Below are 19,877 nucleotides of genomic sequence, written 5' to 3'. Positions count from 1 at the left end.
ACCCCTCTTTCCTTGGCAAAAAAAGAGAAAGAAAAATCTATCGGCTATATTTTCCCCTCTGTACTCCCAAAGGTCTCACTGCAGGAGAAACAACACATGCAGGAAGTGAGGTGGGATGTTCAGAAAGCATTTAGTGGATCAATATGGCAGGAAAGAGAGGGGAAGGGAGACAGACAGACAGACAGCGAGGGTGAGGGAGAGAGACACCCAGAGCCCGGGGGAGAGAGAAGTCTTGGGGGAACAGCCTGTGCTTTTCAAGAGTACTGTTACACTTCTCAGTCACTCTTGGTAGGAACATCCAACTCAGCAGCTTTTTCCACGCTGAGTCTGAGTTAAACGCTGAGCGGCTCGGCGGTGTGAGGAGAGGTAAGTAAGGCTTGTGGATGATGTCACGGGTGTCTCCCCCCCCACAGCTGGTTTTAATATCTGATTACTGACCAGTCTTATCGCCCCGAGAACGACTGTTAGATTCACTGGCACGAGATGGCTGAAGTTCATTGCTTTGATATTTACCCCTGAACTCAAGATGGAGTTAAACCCTTTTTATCTCCTTCATTTTAATATACAGTGTAATCCTATAAATGAAAGCCCTTTATTTGCTATCTTTTAGGTTAAAACTTTGTACTGATCAGTTCTTTGTGAGCTAAAAAAAAAACACACTTATTCTAAACTTGGTCATCAAATCTAACAGGTTTTAAAATGTTTAATAATTTGGCTTTTTGGTCTAAAGTTCAGTTATTTCAATGATAATAAAAGCAGAAATCAGAAAAATGGGGATAATATTTTCTAACTCAACATTATTAACTTCAACATTATTTTCATGGTGATGATATTTGTTATTTTCTCGAACTGTTGAGACCAATAGGCCCTGTCTCAAAAGGGCTGCAACTAATAATTTACCAATAAAATTATCTATAGAAGTTAATGAAAATGGTAAAAAGTGCTTCCCAGGGTGTTTTTCAGGGTGCTCAAGGTGAAGATAATTTTGGCATTTTACTTTGATATTCGACCTAAACAATATATATTTTGCCCTAAATAGTTTCCACGTCACATTTCTGTTGATCAGTGAATCAGTTATTCGACACAGTCTTTCAGCTACGTCTCTTAAAAGATATCTGAAGTGGGAATAAGTAATGACGAAAACAGACACAAAGAAGAGCAGATAATAAAAGAAATACTCACCTTCTTTCAACATGCCAACTTTAAGACATTTCATGAAGCGGCAGGCCTGGCACGACTTGCGTCTCCTCTTGGTGATCTCACATTCATTGGTGGCCGGACAGCTGTACTCAATATTCCCTACAGAAGATTAAAAAAACATGTTTCCATTAATTCTGTGAGCTTAAAAGGTGCACGTCAGCAAATAGGAGGAATTAGTTTTGGAATTATTGCACAGAGAAGGAGACCAAATCAGAAATGGTAAACAACAGAAAGGCAGAGAGACGCAACACGTGTGCGTGCGTACACACACACACACACACACACACACACACACACACACACACACACACACTTACACACCTGTCCCAAGGTGACCCTGCGTGACACTCCTGAAGGAGAGGACGGTTTAGTGGCATTTTGATGGGACATGTAAAAAGCACCTCCCCGCCCAGGAGTCCCACCCTCATTTTGATTCACAGATAAATTAGCTTCATTAATGCAGAGCGTCCTCTCTGCAAATGCTCACCACGACCCCTTCCAGCCCATCCTTCTTCACCTAGAGGATGATGGGAAAGCTGCCCTCCCTCAACAACACAAGGGCTGAGAGATGGATGCACAGCCGAGCGCTCTGCATAATGTTCTCCAGCAAAGACCAAGAGCTGCTGTTAGACTCGCCGATCTAAGGCTCCTGTATCATGTAGCTAAGCTCAATGTATTATTCAAGTCTGTCTGGACGTTTGTAGGCTCACTATGGAAATATTTCCTATGCAATTTAATCACTCGCGTCCAAAAAAAGCCAGAAATGCAGACATATTGAATCTGCTGCCGTGCAACCGCTGCCTGGTTTTCTGACCAGGCTCCGGTTAACAGTTTTTTTTTCCAGATCATTACGCGGTCACTTCAAAAGTTGACGTGACCCCAAGAATCCAATGACAAATCCTCTTTCCCAAGTATCCAAATCCCTTGATTGGATGTTTAAACAATGTGCTGTAAGTCCAGAGATGTATTAATGGTACCTAAAAACAGCAAACCAGGTGTTGTCTGTTGCAGATCTGCCAGAGCTGCCCCCCCACACCCCACCACACCACACACACACACACACACACACACAATCCCCTGTTGGTCAAGGAGAAGGTGCCAACATTTGTCAGGATCCTTGGCATCGATGGTGCCAGCAGGGTCACATGCACAGTGAGGGGCCCGGGGCACCATGCCAGGATGTTGGCAGAGGCTGCTGCTGGTTTCAGGGTGGGTAAAGTCTTTTAAACTGAGATGCGTTAGCGGGAAAATACTGCGTAGTGCAGTGCTCATGTGTAGAGACACATGCTGTGTACCAGTTCTGTCCTACAAACTAACTGTATGCAGCATGAACTTTATACTAATGGTCATATTATCCTGTCTGTTCAGTTAAAATACAGCCATTAAATCACTTTGTCCCAATTTCATACTGAATCTTAACAGGTGCTGAATATGTACTGTGGAAACATGACAAAATGTAAATGAAGTACGCAAAAGTGTACATATTAAAATTACTGTTGTGTGTACACTAATGTCCCACAATGCAATGCAGATGTGGGAAAAAAAATGTGTATTAATTCTCTTCGATTTTCTTTTTCTGGCATTAACATTTCACAGTCACTCTTTGACTGATGGACATGTACTACATCATACCCTGTAATGTTAATGTTCTTTGTCACAGTAATACTGCAAAAAGGACTAAAACAATTACTGCACAGTATATAATGTATATAGTTGGTTGATGTGATTTGCTGTTTGCAGCTGAGCACATTGAGGGAACATCAGGATTGTTTACTATATAATGCACTTGAATGTCCACCATGTTAGTGTCTGAGTGTTTAGAAGTTTATCCACTGTCCTCCGCATGGACACTGCCTTTCTTTTACAAAAAATTCCACAATGCAGTGCATCGCGTTTTACTGTTCTGCAACACTCCTGCACACCTGTCAGCCATGTCGCAAAAAAATCTCAATTTGCTGCTCACTACAGAGAAAAATACAGGTGTCTGACGGGATAGTTTTTTTTTTAGTATGCCTGCTGACTTTTTTTTTCTTGCTTACCTTTTCTCTCTTCGGTCATAATCATATTGTGTAATAATTTAAAAACCGATAGAACACGGGGGATTTTCATCGGTTTAGAAAAGGTCACATTCATCCAGTGGTTTTGAGATTATTAAAGGTAACATTGTATACCTTGATGGATCAGAAGTAACCCGTGTGTGTGTGCTCATGATTATGTGTGTATGTGGGGGGAGGGGGGTTGCATTAGGGGTCCACAATAGTCTTAAATTGCCTACCTCTAAAAGCTCACTGTCGGCATACCCTCTTAGTTAATCAGGTCTTGTGTCCACCTTTATTTCTTAAAGGACATTTCAACCACTCTAATATCCTTCCTTAACCTCTCTTATTTTCCCTCTAAATTTTGATATATTGTTATGCCATGCTATTATCCACGCGCTCATCTCCACTCAAGCTGGACCTCTCCTTGTCCTCCTCCTTTACCGAGGCCGGGACCCCCCTCCCTGATTACCATTCCATTAAAGTGGCTTCTCCTTTCAGAGAATGACCACGTCCGCTGTCCCTTGTCCCTCTGCCTTTTATTTGGAGGACTCCTCAGCGTCTGTCTCTCCCCTTCCTCTGTTATTGCCCCTGATAACACGTGCCTGAGCTTCTAATTGGCCCCCATCTCCTCCCCTTGGGTGGAGGCTGGAGGGGCCCGGGGGCAAAGAACAGATCCACGCCTTCCACCCTCCTTTCGACTTTCTCCCAATGAAATGCCTGGTTCTTAATTACAGTCACCCAACACTGATTGTTATTGACTGAAACTCCCGCAGCTCAGGGCGAATGACGGACAGATTAGGTTCATTATGGGCCTGTCCTCCACGAAGGAGATGGAGAGGAAGACGACACAGAAGAAGAAAAGGAAGGCGCAGGACAACATAAAGCCACACATGAACACTATTTACAGTCCTCCACTGTGTCGCTGCTCAGACTAGGACACACGCAACCGTTTAATGACTAATAATTGAACATGAACTCGTATTCACGATGCAGCTAAAATTCCTAAATCACGTTAGAAACATTCTTTGCATTTTATTTGTCCTCTCTGAATGGGACATTTGCAAATTTTCAGTGTCAGCTAAAATGAAGTGAATTCATTCAACACACCGACTTCAGGCAGTAATCAGCATCTTAAATCAGAAAGACAGTCAAGCCATGTCCACACTAATATGTAAACATTTACATTTTTATTTATTTATTGCCTGTTTTGCATCTAAACTTCATTTTCCACAGCCCAAAAAATACCTTTTCAAAAATGCTCCTCCAAGTGGACAAAGAAAGGAGACTTTTAGAAAATGATGCTGTTTAATGCTGCCGATCTTTCATAAATGTCCACTTTGGAGGAATGTTAATAAGAAGACAAATTTCCTCCTTTCCTTTGCTGATTTTGAATGTCAGTACAGCTGGTCACACATATTGGAGGTGTTATCACTGACATTTATCACAAACAACTGAGTTAATCAAGAGCATCTGTGCAGCAAGTCCAGGAAATACTGTTCAACCTGGTTAACAGGAAGCAGGATCGCTGTCACTGAAGTCACTACTTTATATTTCTAACACCACAACGGCTAATAGCAGAAAGAGGAAGATATAACAGACAAGAAGGAATAACAGAGAGCACCAGAGATGATTTTAGCAAATTCCCCATAAAATTAAGGAGAATGTTTTCAGATTTACCTGCCTCAGTGTGGCCAAGGCCTCACTAACCTGCAGTCTCACTCCATGTCTACAGACACAAATCCTGCAGATAAAAATCTAAATTCTGCATCTCAGCTTGCAGCATATTATCTCTGTCCAAGTGATTATTCTGGAAGAGCTCCCACACATGGCAGAGTCCATGCCAGACGTACGATTCACATGCAAACGCACCAAAAAAAAAAAAAATCACAACCCAGAGCAGATTTACAGTCTGGGCCTAATGCCTGCTGTAGCTCTCGTAATCACTACCTCATATTAGGCCCATAAGAGCTGAGGGTTGGATACCAGCGCACAGGCACGTGTGGAACACATGACAATGGATTTCTCATCAGGTCAATATGCTTTCTGGCAATCACAACGGCAAGGCCAATAAAAAATATTTAGAATTGGCATGAAAAGCAGCACCTTCGCATTGTGACAAAAGTTACAGAAGACATGGATTAAAAGGTGTAACACTGACTTTGCAGAATAAAGTTTAACTGGGAGCGTACAGACATTGGGGATTAGCTCATGTGAGCCAGAGGAAGTTGTAAGAAGAAGCGGGAAATACCTTGTATCGTCCTTTTGAAAAAGGCTTTGCAGGCCTCACAGGAGGCCACCCCATAGTGGTACCCTGAGGCAATGTCACCACACACCAGGCACAGCCTCTTGGGCATGGCATTGAGCATGTACTCGCACTTGATTGACGAGTCGTCCGCCACGCCGCCGGAGCATTCCTCGTAGCGGCGTAGGCAGGCGGCGCCGCCTCCGAGCATGCCTGGGTTGAACATTGGCGGGGAGTCGAGGGCGTGTGAGTGTCTGCTGCTGCCGTTAATGTAGCCGCCGCTGGCGTCCGAGTTGCCGCTGGGACTGTGGTGGCTGCCGGTGTCTACTAGCGAGGAGGAAGGACTGGAGGGCTCGGTTTTGACGTAAGAACCACAGCTCGAGGACAGATGTCGGTCCTCAGAGGGCATTCTGGTTAGCAACCTGGACAAAGACAAACAGGGCGAGAGCTGCGGTAAGTTCTGATGCTGAATTGAGCTGCAAGTGAGCCACCGTAAGATTTAAAAGTGATAAACATTGTGTCAAAGAAGCAGAAATGAATCAAACAGCAGTATTTGTCAGTCGCTGTCTGTACCCCTCTCAATTCAGGAACTGAGAAGAAACATCGCTCTTGTCTGATAACAGAAGATCTTGAAAAATATCAAATGAACTCTGACAACGAGCCCAAGCAGTCAGGCTCATTCCCATATACATGAAAGTAAATACACATCAGAAAACTGCAGTATTACGGAAATTATCACCACCAAAAACTTTCACAAGACGTACTGAGCGTTGATCATTCTGCGAGAGATTCATCAGCTGTGATGGAGCGCGCCAGCTCATCTGAGTTTGATAGATTATGTTTCAGACTGGACCATTTATGTGCTGGAATGCTAGGTGATATACTACAGCCGCTTATTTCTCACCGGCAAAATGGTAACTAACGACCATGTCAACAGATGCCCCATACATCTTGCAAACAATGCCCACAATTGGTCGGCTGCCAGAAGTAAATGAATGAATGAAACTTCAGAAGGCTGTTAATGGACAGAGAGAGGTGTTACACTCAGCATATGGAGGATCATGGGTAATACATGACCCAATCAATAGTCCCGGCTAGTTTGCCAAAGGACGGTGCCGGGTTACGGCGGACTTCAGTGAGAGGTTGGAGAGGCTGAGGAAGAGGCGCTGACCTGGGATTAGGTTCCGTTTTACTAAATTTCAACAGAAAAATGGGGAAAAGGCAGAGTTAAGGGAAAATGCCGCTTATGCACAAACATCTATTTCATGTCTTAAGAGGGATCCCTCCTCTGTTGCTCCTCCTTTTCTCCCCAAAACGGTGCCCTTACGCTGTACAGGCTGTAAAGGCTTTTGAGACAAATAAGTGATAAATAAAAGTGACTCGACTGGAACTGACTTGACTTGTAGACAAAAAGCAACTGTTTGTGACCAAAAACAGACGGTTCCTGGAGGACTTTTTGGCATTGCTGCATGTGTGGAATCTTTTCAAGTCAGATTTTACGGTAGAGTTTAAAGAGGATACCAAGCTATTTATTTTCCATGTAAAGTTTTATGTAAGAAATTATGCTGAAAAACACTGTCGTATGTGGGCTGGGCATTTATATGCGCATGAAACAATAAATAACGACGACTCCTGCTGCTACTGTTGGATAATAATTTCTCTTCACGGCAGCGTAGCCTGTATGTTGTTGTGCTTGCAGTGGCTTCAATAATATCCTGTCAAACAAAGCATGAAATGAGGTCTGGGTCTGTGTTAGAACTGCTGCCTCTGTCTGTCAGAGGCGCTGCTGATCTTACAACATCAGCCCTACATGCTTGTGAGCTTTAAATATTTGGTGAGAACAGTGGAAAACCATGTTAAGAATGTCTGAGACTAACAGGAAGTTAATGCCGACCAGATTCCTCAGAACTTTTTGCCTTTTTTGCTGCCAGGGGCTGCCCCTGTTGTCAAATTTGGAGCTGTGGTTAGGAATGTATTTTCCCTCCGCTGCCTCTTTGCACAAGTGCTTATATAAAGCCATGAAGTCATTAGGCCTCGACAACATGAAACCTCCCTTTTAACTGCTAACGGGTAGTGGGCGGAGGGGGGAGGAGGAGATGGCCTCTACCCCTGGGCCCAGATCAGATCTATTGATCCTCTGCTTCCTTCCTGTTCGAGATGAGGCATGAAAAAATAAACCCTCCTCTTACGGGTCCCAGACATTCCTTATGCATTTTTAATCAGTCAGGACTGTTAACATAGTGCGAGATGGAGTGATACAACATTATGTTGGTCTTCATTCTGAGGCTATTGTGGTTTATAAAAGATTCACAGGGCTCATGTTAAATCTTGTTGCCAATCAGCATGCACCTACAGTCAATTGGAAGGTGTATTTTCTCCCATTTGAGGGAATTGGAGAGAGCGGCGTGCTAACAGTTAATACATCATCGCAGCCAGATAGGGGGATTCCCTATGGAATAGTACATTGTGGCATATGTAAAAAGTAGTTCATTCCACACTTAGCACACAGTAACGCAGGGGAGATGTTTTTTTGTTAGGTTTAATGGAAATTTCTAATGGGTCCCTTCAAATCTGTCGAAATGAAATAATGGCACAAGCCGCCAATTCGCGCGGACAGAAATAGCTTCATAGTTTCATAATTTGGTTTCCCCCTCTTATTATGAAGACACAGAGTTTTCTAAGTGCAGCCTGACTCTCCTCAACCTGCTCCGCTTCCCTCTGTAACACACACACACACACACACACACACACACACACACTGAAACACGCACAAATGCATTGCACCTAATATCTAATGGGGTGGTGTTTGCTCCGCCGCGCAGAAAAATGGTACAAACCGAGCAGACAAGCAAGACTCATCAGACAGACGTGAAGGTCACCTGCCTTCTCTGCTCGGCTGCTGTCAGAGGCCCAGACGGTCCCACAGTGGACGCCTGGGAGCAGCAGACACGCAGTGTCCACCACACTGGAGGAAAGACAGCGTCCGGACACCACTGTCCATAACGTTTAACATGACTAACCTGACCTGCTGGACTCGCTCAGATCAGCCACCACTGTTTTCCTTTTTTTTTTTTTTTTTTTTTCTAAATTTTGGAGCCGAAGTGCGATGGGTGTGAAAACGTCCCACCAGAGCAGCTTAAAATCTCAAATGTTTGTGTGTGTGTGTGTGTGTGTGTGTGTGTGTGTGTGTGTGTGTGTGTGTATTTTGGCATGCCTCCTAATGCTGGCAGTGTTGCAGATCCCCTGCTTCCCTACATAAATCCTGAATCCATCCACCTCTTCTCTAAACCATGAAATATGTTTTCCAGCCTCTGAAATTCTGCACAGTAAATTTTCACCCCGCAGTGAAAAAAAAAAAAAAAACTAAAAAAAGAAAAGACAAAAAAAAGTAAAATGCATATTCAAAGCAGTTTACCACAATGACCTCATGCTATCATCCATGAGTGGAGGGCTAAAAATCTGGTTCTCCATGTTTTACTATGTATTTTCCCACTGAGGGGAAATATTATTGTTAAGCTTGGGGTTAAGCTTGTAGCAAGCAACACAGCGTAAATCATGGTGCTGAACACACAGTCGAACATGGAAGCGCAGAAGGACAGAGGCAAGGAGCCATGCATGAAATTAGTTCATTAATCTTTCTATGATAGGCTGTCCTTGTTTGGGGCAAACTCTATCAGCTTTAAACTGAGTGCCCCTTCCTGCCTGACACATAGATTACACTGTTAGTCCGCAGCCGAGGTGTCTGGGAAATGAATGGTCATGCGAGCGGGAAAATGGGGTAGCGTGTGTCGTCCAAGTGTTAAGTAGTAACAACAACATGCGCGTGACATGGCGCCTGGCACAAATGAAGGTCATCAAAAAATGTGTGCGTTCTAACATTTAAATGCATGATTCATCCGCTGCTGTGAATAATGGAGTCTGTTTCTGGAGAAAAGGCATTAGTCAAAATACATTTCACAGCACGTTTTAAGGCGATTTGTTGAATTTACCATAAAAACCAGTCATGTTTATTAAAATTTGCAAGCTGCGCATGTGTTCGTCTGCTCAAAGCTGCAGCTTCAGTTAAGTGCAAACACTTTGACAAATCACAGACTCTGAGACATAAACTTGGATATTTCTTACAAAATTCAAGTTCCTACCTATTAAGTCGTCTTTCTCTATTGTTCTGTCCATACAGCTCCTTAAGTTCTCTTAGTTCTGCCAATCAGAGTCTCCTGGATGCATTTGTCTTCAAACTGTGGAATACTTTTTCTTCATTCAATCAACATTTTTGCAAACAAACAAAAAAAAATCTTAAAACTCTTCTTTAGCGGCTTTTTCTGGCTGCCAATATTGCTCCATTTAAACGTATTATTCCTGGTCTGATTTAGATTTTGTTGTACTCTTTTGTGCGTGCGTTTATTTATTTTAATAGGCTTTACGTGTGTTATCTTCAAGTACATGTGATTTCACCTGACTCCACGACAACTCTTGGTCCCGAGAAAATAAAGTACTGCTAGTAAAGGATTATTTTCATGATCGGCTAATCTGACTATTCTGATTATTGTTTAATTGATTAATCGATACCTCAACTAAAATAAATAAATAAATAAATAAACTGTGAAAAATGTCCGTAAGAAGTTCCTGGAGATAAGCATGTCGTCTTCATGTCTCATTTTTTTCTAACCAACAACACAAAGCTCAAATATGTGAAATTTTCTATCACAGACGAACAAGGAAACAACCAAATATTCCCAACTGCGATGCCGCTACCTGTGAATTTCAGCCATTATTATTTTAAAAATTTGCAGACAAAGCACAGTTACCAATTAATTTCCTGATTAATTGTTCAGCTCTAATGGAGTTAAAGCTCAACTTTGTGTTTTCCGCAGTTATTTCTCTCAGCGCAGAATTCACTTAGTTAGCTACCTGATTCGTAGCTAACGACGCCGTGGAGCCGAGCAGACTTTGGACGTTGAGCACAGATTTTCGTCCTCAAGGTGGAGAATGAATCTCAGCGCTCTTTTGTTTTAAAACTGCTCTACAAACACATTTCGCTTTCTTAAAAAATCCTTACTTTAAAGTTACCACTCTTGACCAACTAAGTCCCAGTGCTACATTTACTGCATGGCAGCATAAATATACTTTGTTTCTGCTTGTCTGTCTCGAACACACATGCACACACACACACCCTCGTACACAGAACTTCCAGCATATGGCCTCTTCAATGTCACTGCCACGAGGAGAGATTGCATAGATTTCCCACATGGATGATGTCTCCTTACCTGGAGTATCAACCCCCATCTACATACACGTCCGCCACCTCCAGGAAATTGCTCTCTCTGCAAAGTCAAACACACCCCTAACTGCCTTTTAAAAAGAGACAGAAGAAGGAGGTTATGGGGGAGAAAGAATAAACGAGCAGAGACTTAAGCCGTCATTGGGAATCAGAGGGGGACTCATGAGGGACAGTTACGATATTGATTTCATAAATAAACAGAGATGGCCATCGATCCTAATGTTATTTTGCATTTCAATTACTGCCCAGAAACATAACCTTCAAACGTCTGCTTCTCCACAGTAATAACATCCACTGATAATCACAAGCCAGTCTTGTCCGGCGCAAATTGGCTTTTCTCTCTCTCTCTCTCTCTCTCTCTCCCTTCCTCTTTTTTTTTTTTTTTTTTCCTCCAAATGTGTAAATGACACAACTTTGCATTTGCCTAATGGTATTAGGGCATGGGCTGAATTTCAAGTGAGACTCAGGCTGATACAGTAAGCGCTCCGGTCAATTGACACAATGCAAATTAACGTGGTGAAGAGGAATTAAGTTCACAATGTGAGACCTCGTGAAGCTACGATGAGGCCCATTAAATTAAACATGCCGGCTGACCCACACTCCATGATTAGACGCACTGCCTCCTCTCTCCGTGTATGTGTGCACGCGTGTTAATTTCATTTGATCAATAAAACTAACTCATTCTAAGAAGTCTGCTTGCATTCAGGCTGAGCACTCGAAAGCCACATTCATGTCTTGATTGAACAGCGGCTGCAGAGGAGCATCCATCTACATCCTGATGAATTCAGAGTCCTTGACGGGCTGCCTAAAGGATGCATCTGTATCAAGAGGGGGTCATGACATGTAATGAAGTTATTTCTCCTTCCATGCCGCCACACAGCACCGGTCTACCGTCGAGCCGGGCTCTACCCTCTCATGCAGCAGCCATCGTCATTAATAAACACGTCAGCCTGAACACGATGTCGCGATGAAATACAGCCGTGTTTTGAATTGTTTTTATCTCTGATCATTTTTTTCTGAACTTCTTCCTGAACGCTCAAAGCTGCTGGTAAAAGGAAAGTTGGAGGGAATCAGCTTTTTTTTTTTTTTTTTTTCCCCCCACACCATGTGAGCACAACACAGCCCCTGTCCCACCAGCTGCTCCCTCCATCCGTCAGTGGACTTGTAGGTTCGGTTGGCTTCCCGTCAGCCAACTATCAAACTGAAAAGATGGGATACATCACAGCCCGCTGCTACTTTTTGAGTCATTTTCATCCAAAAACCAGCCGTTACTTTAAGCGCAGTGGTAGCTGTTTCCATGCAGTGCAGAGGGATCTGCTGGGAGAAGCCAACTTTTGTCCACTCACTAGAGTGATGAAGCAGATTGTAGGACGCCGGCCTTCCAAATGACAAAACATTTCCACCAAAGTCACTATTTCTGACATACACAAACACGCCTTTTAAGAACATCTGAATCTGTCTGCAACATATCACATATCATCTCATAAATCTCTGTCAAAATACTTTGTGGTATCAGTGAAATTAACACCATCAGGATATTTTAATGTCTTCTTTTTTTTTTTCTTTTTTTTTTATCATGGCAGCCTCCAGCTAAAAAACTTTACACTGCGTGTCAGTCAGCAGCTCCAGGAAACATGCTTATGATCAGGGTTTAAATATTCTGCTGTAATTTAAGTAAGATTAATTTTTCTGATACTGCTTATTTTAAAATATTCTCTCTTGATTTAATGTTTAATGTGCCGCTCAGTTGTCTGCAATTAAATTCAAGATTTGTTGTACATTAAAATATCAACTGAGCTTCTTGGTAACTCTTCTTCATGACGTGTAATTATGCGGTCATGTTAACACTTCTGACAAGACAAATGGTCGGACTATGGAGTCTTTTTCTATTTATTTAGATATTGACAGAAATGTTTCTCATATACATTACAAACACAATGTGACCATGTGCACAACTACAGTAATAAATGCGGATACAACGCATGATAAGATGTTTCTCCTAACAGACACGGTCAGGTGTTTCCATGATATGGCACCGCTAAAATTAGACCCCAGGTCAGTGTGTGATTCTTTGGTCTCATCCGATGTGCACGCACACGTGTGTGTGTGTGTGTGTCTATGACTGTGTCTGCGTGCATACATTTGGCTGCTTCTGCTTATGCCTTCCTGTTGGTTTGCTTGTAAGAAGGACACCTACGAGGGCAGCAGGTCGAGAAAAATGGATCTCATTAATGAGAGAAAACCGAACATAAACAACATTTGAACTCAAAGTGTCAGCTGTCAGCACAGCCAAGGCTGATCATACTGAACCCACAGAGACATAAGGCTGACCATGAATTACTTGTTAAACTTTTAAAGAGGGAAGTCATGTGTTTATGTTTTCATAATATGAGATAAGAAGAGCCCAGAATTTCAGATGATGTCAGCTGATGAGAGTTCCTGAGGAGGCATGTTTTAATAGTAGATCACACAGTTGAATGGACTCTGGTTCAGTTTTTGTTCTTCAAACCTGCAGACTATTTGGACTTTGGTTAAATATCAATTCAAATTTAATTAGAATTTTACAGAAAAACAAACCCAGAAACGGTCCTCACGGATAGCTTATAAAGGTTAAATCATAAATTCCGAACACTGAAACATCTTTTACACATTATGATATTTCAATGTATGTAAAGCAAAACCTCAAATGAATGCCTTTTGCACAGAGGAAACACTATGGCGTAAAACACCTATGACCTTTATATGCTCATATACACTAATCAATTATTTCCTGCTGTAATGTGCGATGCCTGATAAAGCTAACATCAGTTTGTTGGTAGAAGAACAGATTTGCCTCTTCAGCAGAGACGTGGCGTGAGGGTTGGGCACTGCAGTCGTGGAACCTCTCACCTCAGGTCAATAGGTTGCTCGCTGGGCCAAAAGACCTAACGGGCTTATTAATAGCATTCCCTGAAGATAAACCTAAGTAAGCACAGCTTTATGTGACACTTAAACCACAGGTTTACTGTATGCAGGTACCTGAGCAACCACAATTACTTCCAGGTGGTAAACTGTGTGGCAGCATGGCTTTAATACTTGCAAGGAAGAGTCATCAGATATTGTAGCTTCTGTTACGATGCTCTGCTGTTAAAGACAGTGCAAGTTTCCTAAACCATATACCAATGACACGCTGTTTTATTTAAAAGCATTATCACGGTTTATATAATCAACATACTGGAGCAAGTTAAACTAACTCCCTAAGAAAATACAGTTAAGTCAGTTATAACCAGGACTAATATGTTGAGTTTTTGACTTTGAGGGGTTTTTGGGAGCTGCCAGTGTGTCACATAAAGGGCTGTCCTATCAAATGTGACCCATCGGTCGTGCAGTAAACAGAGGCTATCTGACAAAACATTCACACGTGTATGCAGTTTGCATGCGTTCACATATATACATGTATGTGTACCTGCATGCAAGTTCAACTCCTGAGTCGCCAAAATGCACAAGGATAATTCTGTGTGCATCCAAATGTGCAGGGTAGACATGCAGATGTACACAAACACACAGTCCCACAAACACAGTAGCGCGTGCACACATACACACAGTGTAGACAGTAAGACCTGGCTGAGGGTCACTATAGGTTAATAGCATCGCATTGTTTCCTTTGTCTTTCTTATAAATTCAATTCAGCTTAAAATGTTTTTAACGTGTCATAAAAATAGAATAAGTTCAGCCCACAGTTTGAATGTGATGGACGTGTACTAAATGCAGTTTTACAGTTTCTGGAAATTGATGATAGCGTGAAAAAGAAGAGCTCAGGATTGTGGGCTTTTTTTTTCCCAACAACACTGCAATCTGCACAAGAATTGCAATACGACGAGATAATACATGAGACAGATGTATTTGAATACATGAATAAGAAACGAAACACAGTTTTGGTACTTTTCTGTGCGATATCAGAGCAAGTGACAAATTCTCTAAACACCTGTCGTTTAAACATTAAAACTCCTGAAACTATTTCTATCAAGTCACTAAAAAATTAATGTCACTCATTTGTCTGCCGTAATTAAATTAAATTCACCTTAAACTGTGTGTACGTCACATTTCTCTGCACTACTGAAACAGTTTGAACTGCCAGTGTTGTCAATCTTCACACTCCATTTATTGCTTGAGTGCAATTTTATATGCCAGGGAAAACAAATCTAAAACACGACATAAAAATGAATGTAAAAATCAATAAGATGTACAGTTTTAATGCAGCATGAGCTTTATAAAAAAATACCGAGTGTATAAACCCACTTTTAAATAATTGCTACTAATCCCTTCGAATACAAGCAGCTACTGTTGAATGCAAAAATGTTTTCGCATTTGTCTCGCTGAACAACATATCTGGAGGCTCTGCTGTAATTATACACTGCACTAAAGTAGAATACACTTGTTTAATAGTACAGAAGATGCTTCTTTTTGATTTGCAGAGAGAGCTGTGGACTTTGAAATATTCCTAATCACTGTCCTGTTAAAAGGGCTAAGCAGGTTAAACCTTTCCAATACCATCTACAGCTTAACATTAAGAGGATCCCAGTAAAGGGTTTCCCCGTCCAGTCACACTTGGTCAAAAGAAAAGCGTCTTTCCAGGCATGCAAGCAGTGGAAATGCTAAGAAATGCTAAGAACTCGTGCTTCATTTGAGAGTTTCTTTGACTTTTCATTTCCTGACGAACTGTAAAAAAAAAAAGCTGCTTCACTTAGACCTTAAACCACAGAATGAACCGCATTTTCTTCACTTATAGAGCCACTACGGAGGTGATCAAATCCCTCCCCGTCAATATAATTTCAGCATTTAATCATAAGCACCAAAACTGAGTATAGTGCAGATTCACAAACCAGAAAAAAGTGATCAAGGCTTTAACTCTTTTTAATCTGCCTCTCAAGAACACACTCTGTCACACAGACTGGGCAGCAGTACAGTCACAGTTTTCTTTCTCTGGGACGCCGCCGGACACCGGCTGCTGCCAGAGGATAGTCGTCTGGATATCGTCCGCATTAATCTGCCTCTGGCTCTTCCCTGTGGCTGAGGTTAAACCCTGGATCCTGATGCAGAGCTAGACAGCTGTAAGGCAAGCGTCCGACCTGGACTCCCCGCGGGCTACGCTACTGCAGCCTCACTGACACCACTGAGCTCTGCTGTCCCGTACACGGGGAGGTGGAGCTGAGGAACTCCGTGGTTTTTTGAAACAGTTTAAGCACGATTATTTTTAATTTTTTTTCCACAAATGATTTCAGTGCAGGTTTTTAATGAAAACAGACAATGACGTAAAGGAAATTCTGTCACCTAAATTGGGAACAACAGCAGAGATGAAAAATAAGCAAAGAAGGGGAAAAGATGTGGAAAAAGATGCACCTACTGGTTGTGGTAGCAGAGAGGGTCAGGGATGCACAGTTCAGAAACATCCATCAGTCCACGATAAGCATTCCAGGTGTTGCAATAAAAAAAACAGATAAACAGCTGGGGAAAAGCTGGAGGAGGAGATCAGTTCCTAAGTCTCCACATATCTTGATGAAATGTTGGTCAGGTGTTCCTGGGTGTTGTCTCCCCTCCCTCTCCTTTTCAACACACACACACACACACACACACACGCACACACACACGCACACACACACGCACACACACACACACTCACACACACAAAATAAACCCTCTGCCTCGGCCCGACAAACTCCAGTCTGCACAGGTGCTGCACACTCAGGCTCAGGAGTACGTGTGGAGAGAGGAAGAGTGGTGGTGATATAGAAAGAGGAGAGAGGAGGAAGAACCTGAGGTAGAGATGAAGAGAGCAAACAGGAAGTAAGCGTGGGGAAAGAATGAAGATCAGGGGAGTGACGGATGGAGAAAGAGAGAATAAAAGATAGAGACGGATGGATGGAGAGCAGCAGTGGTGAGAGCGCACTCAGGCTGAGTAAGTCAGTGAGGGGATTGAGTCTCCATTGAAGACATGGGGGCTCTTTAAGAGCAGGGGGGAGTGGTTTGGTGCATATGGGGCAGCTGCCATTGGTCGGTTTCACGAGGGCTGTCCTGGGAGCAGCCAATGGGGATGAAAGCTTACTGACATGGGACAGGCTAATGGACAACCAGCCGGTGTCCAGTCATTCACAAGGGAGCGCTGCACAACACAGAGACACAGGCAGACCCCCTAGACAGACAGACAGACAGACAATAGACAGACTGATAGACAATAGACAGACAGACAGACAGACTGATAGACAGATGAGGAGTTTCTTTCACAGTGTTTACAACTGCAGGAGAAAGCTGCAGTAATTGACAAGCAACAGAGGCAGCAGCACGTTCACTGAAGGCGATGTGAACAGGTCTGTTTACTGTGCTTTAAAGGGCTCAGTGCCAGATTATGGAGCTAAACTGTTCCCTTTACTCTTTCATCCTCTGCACCGTGGATCCGGCTTTCCACAGCATGCCCTCCATGAAAGGACTGGCAGCTGCTTCCCACAATGTTTCGCCAATCACACAGCGAAGAGAGGGGATCTGCCAATCCCGAACGAGGCAGGATGCAAGAAACTGAGAGTGATAATCACCTCGGCAGGAATGATAATAACGATGACGACGACAGACAAGTTTGAGTGGATCTTTACCACGTCCGTGTAATGTGGCAGCCATCGGAGGAAAACCCAAAGCCCCCCCGCCCGCCCCCTCCAACCCACTTCATCAACCCACATTTTCCTGATCGATGCAAAACCCATCACACGCTCTTATTGATCACAGCGTTGCTGTGTCGCCAGAAGCCTCGGGACAGACTCTGTTTCCCAACAGTCTTTTAAATAAAAAGGAATTATAAATTTGAACGTTTTCTTTTCATGTCAGTCCATATCAGAGTCACAGGAGCAGAGGGCGATTGGCTTTAATAAAGGAGCTGTGCATTCTCAATTAAATTTTTGATCAATATTTTGGCATTTAATGTACTTTCCTGCAGAGGAAAACCAGGATATTCCCGCTGATCTGATTAAGACATCCAGACATAATCAATAGAGGAGATATGTTTGTTTTTAATGAGGCAGAGAGAGAAGATAGAAAAAAAGAAAGACTGATGTTCAGATGACGTGTATGATTTCACATTAGGGTTGAATCCTGGAGAAGTGAATTCATTTACAAAGTTAATTAAATGTGTAAATGCGAGTGAAAATGTCACAGCTTCGGGACATTTTAAACACATTTCTACCTGCAGAAGCATCATCAGAACAGACACTGTTATCTATCAGGGCGGCTTTATTTCACTTTATTCACTTCATTTTGCAGCTCCACTCTTCTGTTTGTGTTGCCACTTTTCTGAGGTTGGCCATATTGTAAGTCCAAGGCTCATCTGCCTCCCTCCCTCTCAGCCAGCCAGCTTACACAGCGAGGGGACACCTGGCTTCATGGCATCTGACAGGAAATCTATTGAGCGCACGGTCTGTAATCCCACCATCACGCTATTGCCAAACGAAGAAACAGTAATCCAATCATTTAGTCTGTGTTTAAGCAAAACAGATTTTAAGCTCCACAACAGAGAGTGTGTCTCTTTAAGCAGATCACAGCCGGTCTGGGATCTAAACACTGTGCATTTTGAGGCAGCAGTTTATGTTTTCATCATAGTTTTGCTCTCATTTGCTGTATTCCCCCATCTCCATGCCTCTGAATGCTGGAATAAGGCCTTAATTTAACAGAGAACAGATGGAGAGAAAAGGGAAATGGGTTTGTTTTTGGAGTGAAATTCAGGCTTACACAGTGTGCACAACTGAAAACGTCTGCACCCACGAAGCAAACGCAAAAAACCTGGAATTGTAATTGACCAAAATGTTTCTAAAAGCAGATGAGAAACTCAGATTTAACTGTCTGAGCAAATCAGCGGCTTGTTTCTGAGAAGTGAAAAAGAACCAATCGTTATCTGTCAATAAACAGTAATTACATGTTGTGTTGAGATGAGGGACACAATCTCCCTGTCACACTGGCTGTATGTAATTAAATTCCTGATTCATGAGCAAACTGGTCTTTTATGTGTGACCTTCTGACCTCTCCAAACAGACACGGTACCACGAGCAGCCCGATGGCTCAGCAGGACGCTCGTGGAGTCCTGCTTCCTCACTGCGTGCACTAACTTGTGATAAATGTTGCATGTCAACTAAAATACGGATTTAACTGAATTTTCTGCATCGATATATTTAACAGAAAAAAAAAGTGCTGCGTGCTGTTAGTTGAGGTAAAAATCAATGAAATGGAAAAATATATATATTTAGTCAGTGACTGTTATCTCTAAACATCATGTGTTATGATGTAAATTTGGGTTTTTATTTGAACAGCAGTGAGCCGATCAAATCGGCTTCATCTCAGTGGAAATAATGACGGAACAAACTGTGTTTCCATTCAAATTAGAAAGTTTCTCCTCAACTCAGTAGAAGAATAAGTGACAGTTAGAGATTCATATTCATTCTTATCGTATGAAGGTCCACAAACCAAAATACGACAGAAATATGATCATTAGCTTTGGACAGTCAAGTTAAGAGAGCTACAAGGGCACATTTTTATAAACGCAGATGCATGTATTTTATAAAACAATGCTTTCTCTAGATTTAGGACTCATTCCTACAACTCTCTCTCTGTCTCTCTTTCCAAATATATATATATATATATGTGTGTGTGTGTGTGTGTGTGTGTGTGTGTGTGTGTGTGTATAACATGGTTTAAATGAAGATATTAAGAGTCTGGTAAAGTTTCTGTGTTCACCTTCACATTTGTTAAATCATTTCAGTATGAAGCAGCCATAGCAACATATGTTAGAAATGTTAGAAAATAAAAGGGACGTTCAGAGGTCAAACTGGGAGATTAGAAATAAACATTTCCCTGTGTTTCCATGTGGGAAATAAGTGTTCTCACTTTAACACTGATGTTGATCTGCAAATAAATGAAATCAAATATATATCTGAAGAGGCAAATAAACTCATATGGAGTTTGAATCCTCTCTGCAAAGGCAAACTATCGCACACAGCTACTGTGAATCAGGCCAAAATACTGTAGACTGGAAGTGTAAAAGCTTCAACTCCACCTCCAGAGTCGACCAAATCAACAAAAATGTGTCTTTATCCAACTAGCAACA

The 19,877-nt window shown here is 42.3% G+C and overlaps 1 protein-coding gene across 1 annotated transcript in view; it reads right to left on the bottom strand.

The window, feature by feature from the left end:
* Positions 1-16,687, bottom strand: part of esrrgb (estrogen-related receptor gamma b) — a 34,297-nt gene extending 17,610 nt beyond the window's left edge. The window contains exons 1-3 of the mRNA XM_076756267.1: positions 16,143-16,687; positions 5,488-5,903; positions 1,183-1,299 (exon numbers count right to left, since the gene is read on the bottom strand). Of these exons, the coding sequence (XP_076612382.1) occupies positions 1,183-1,299; positions 5,488-5,903; positions 16,143-16,192 (583 nt within the window). The 5' untranslated portion in view covers positions 16,193-16,687. The remainder of the gene's footprint in view (positions 1-1,182; positions 1,300-5,487; positions 5,904-16,142) is intronic.
* Positions 16,688-19,877: the final 3,190 nt, after the last annotated feature.

Source organism: Chaetodon auriga, chromosome 18, assembly GCF_051107435.1.
Source record: "Chaetodon auriga isolate fChaAug3 chromosome 18, fChaAug3.hap1, whole genome shotgun sequence".
In the NCBI taxonomy this organism is placed as follows: domain Eukaryota; kingdom Metazoa; phylum Chordata; class Actinopteri; order Chaetodontiformes; family Chaetodontidae; genus Chaetodon; species Chaetodon auriga.
This window is presented reverse-complemented; position numbering and strand designations above follow the sequence as displayed.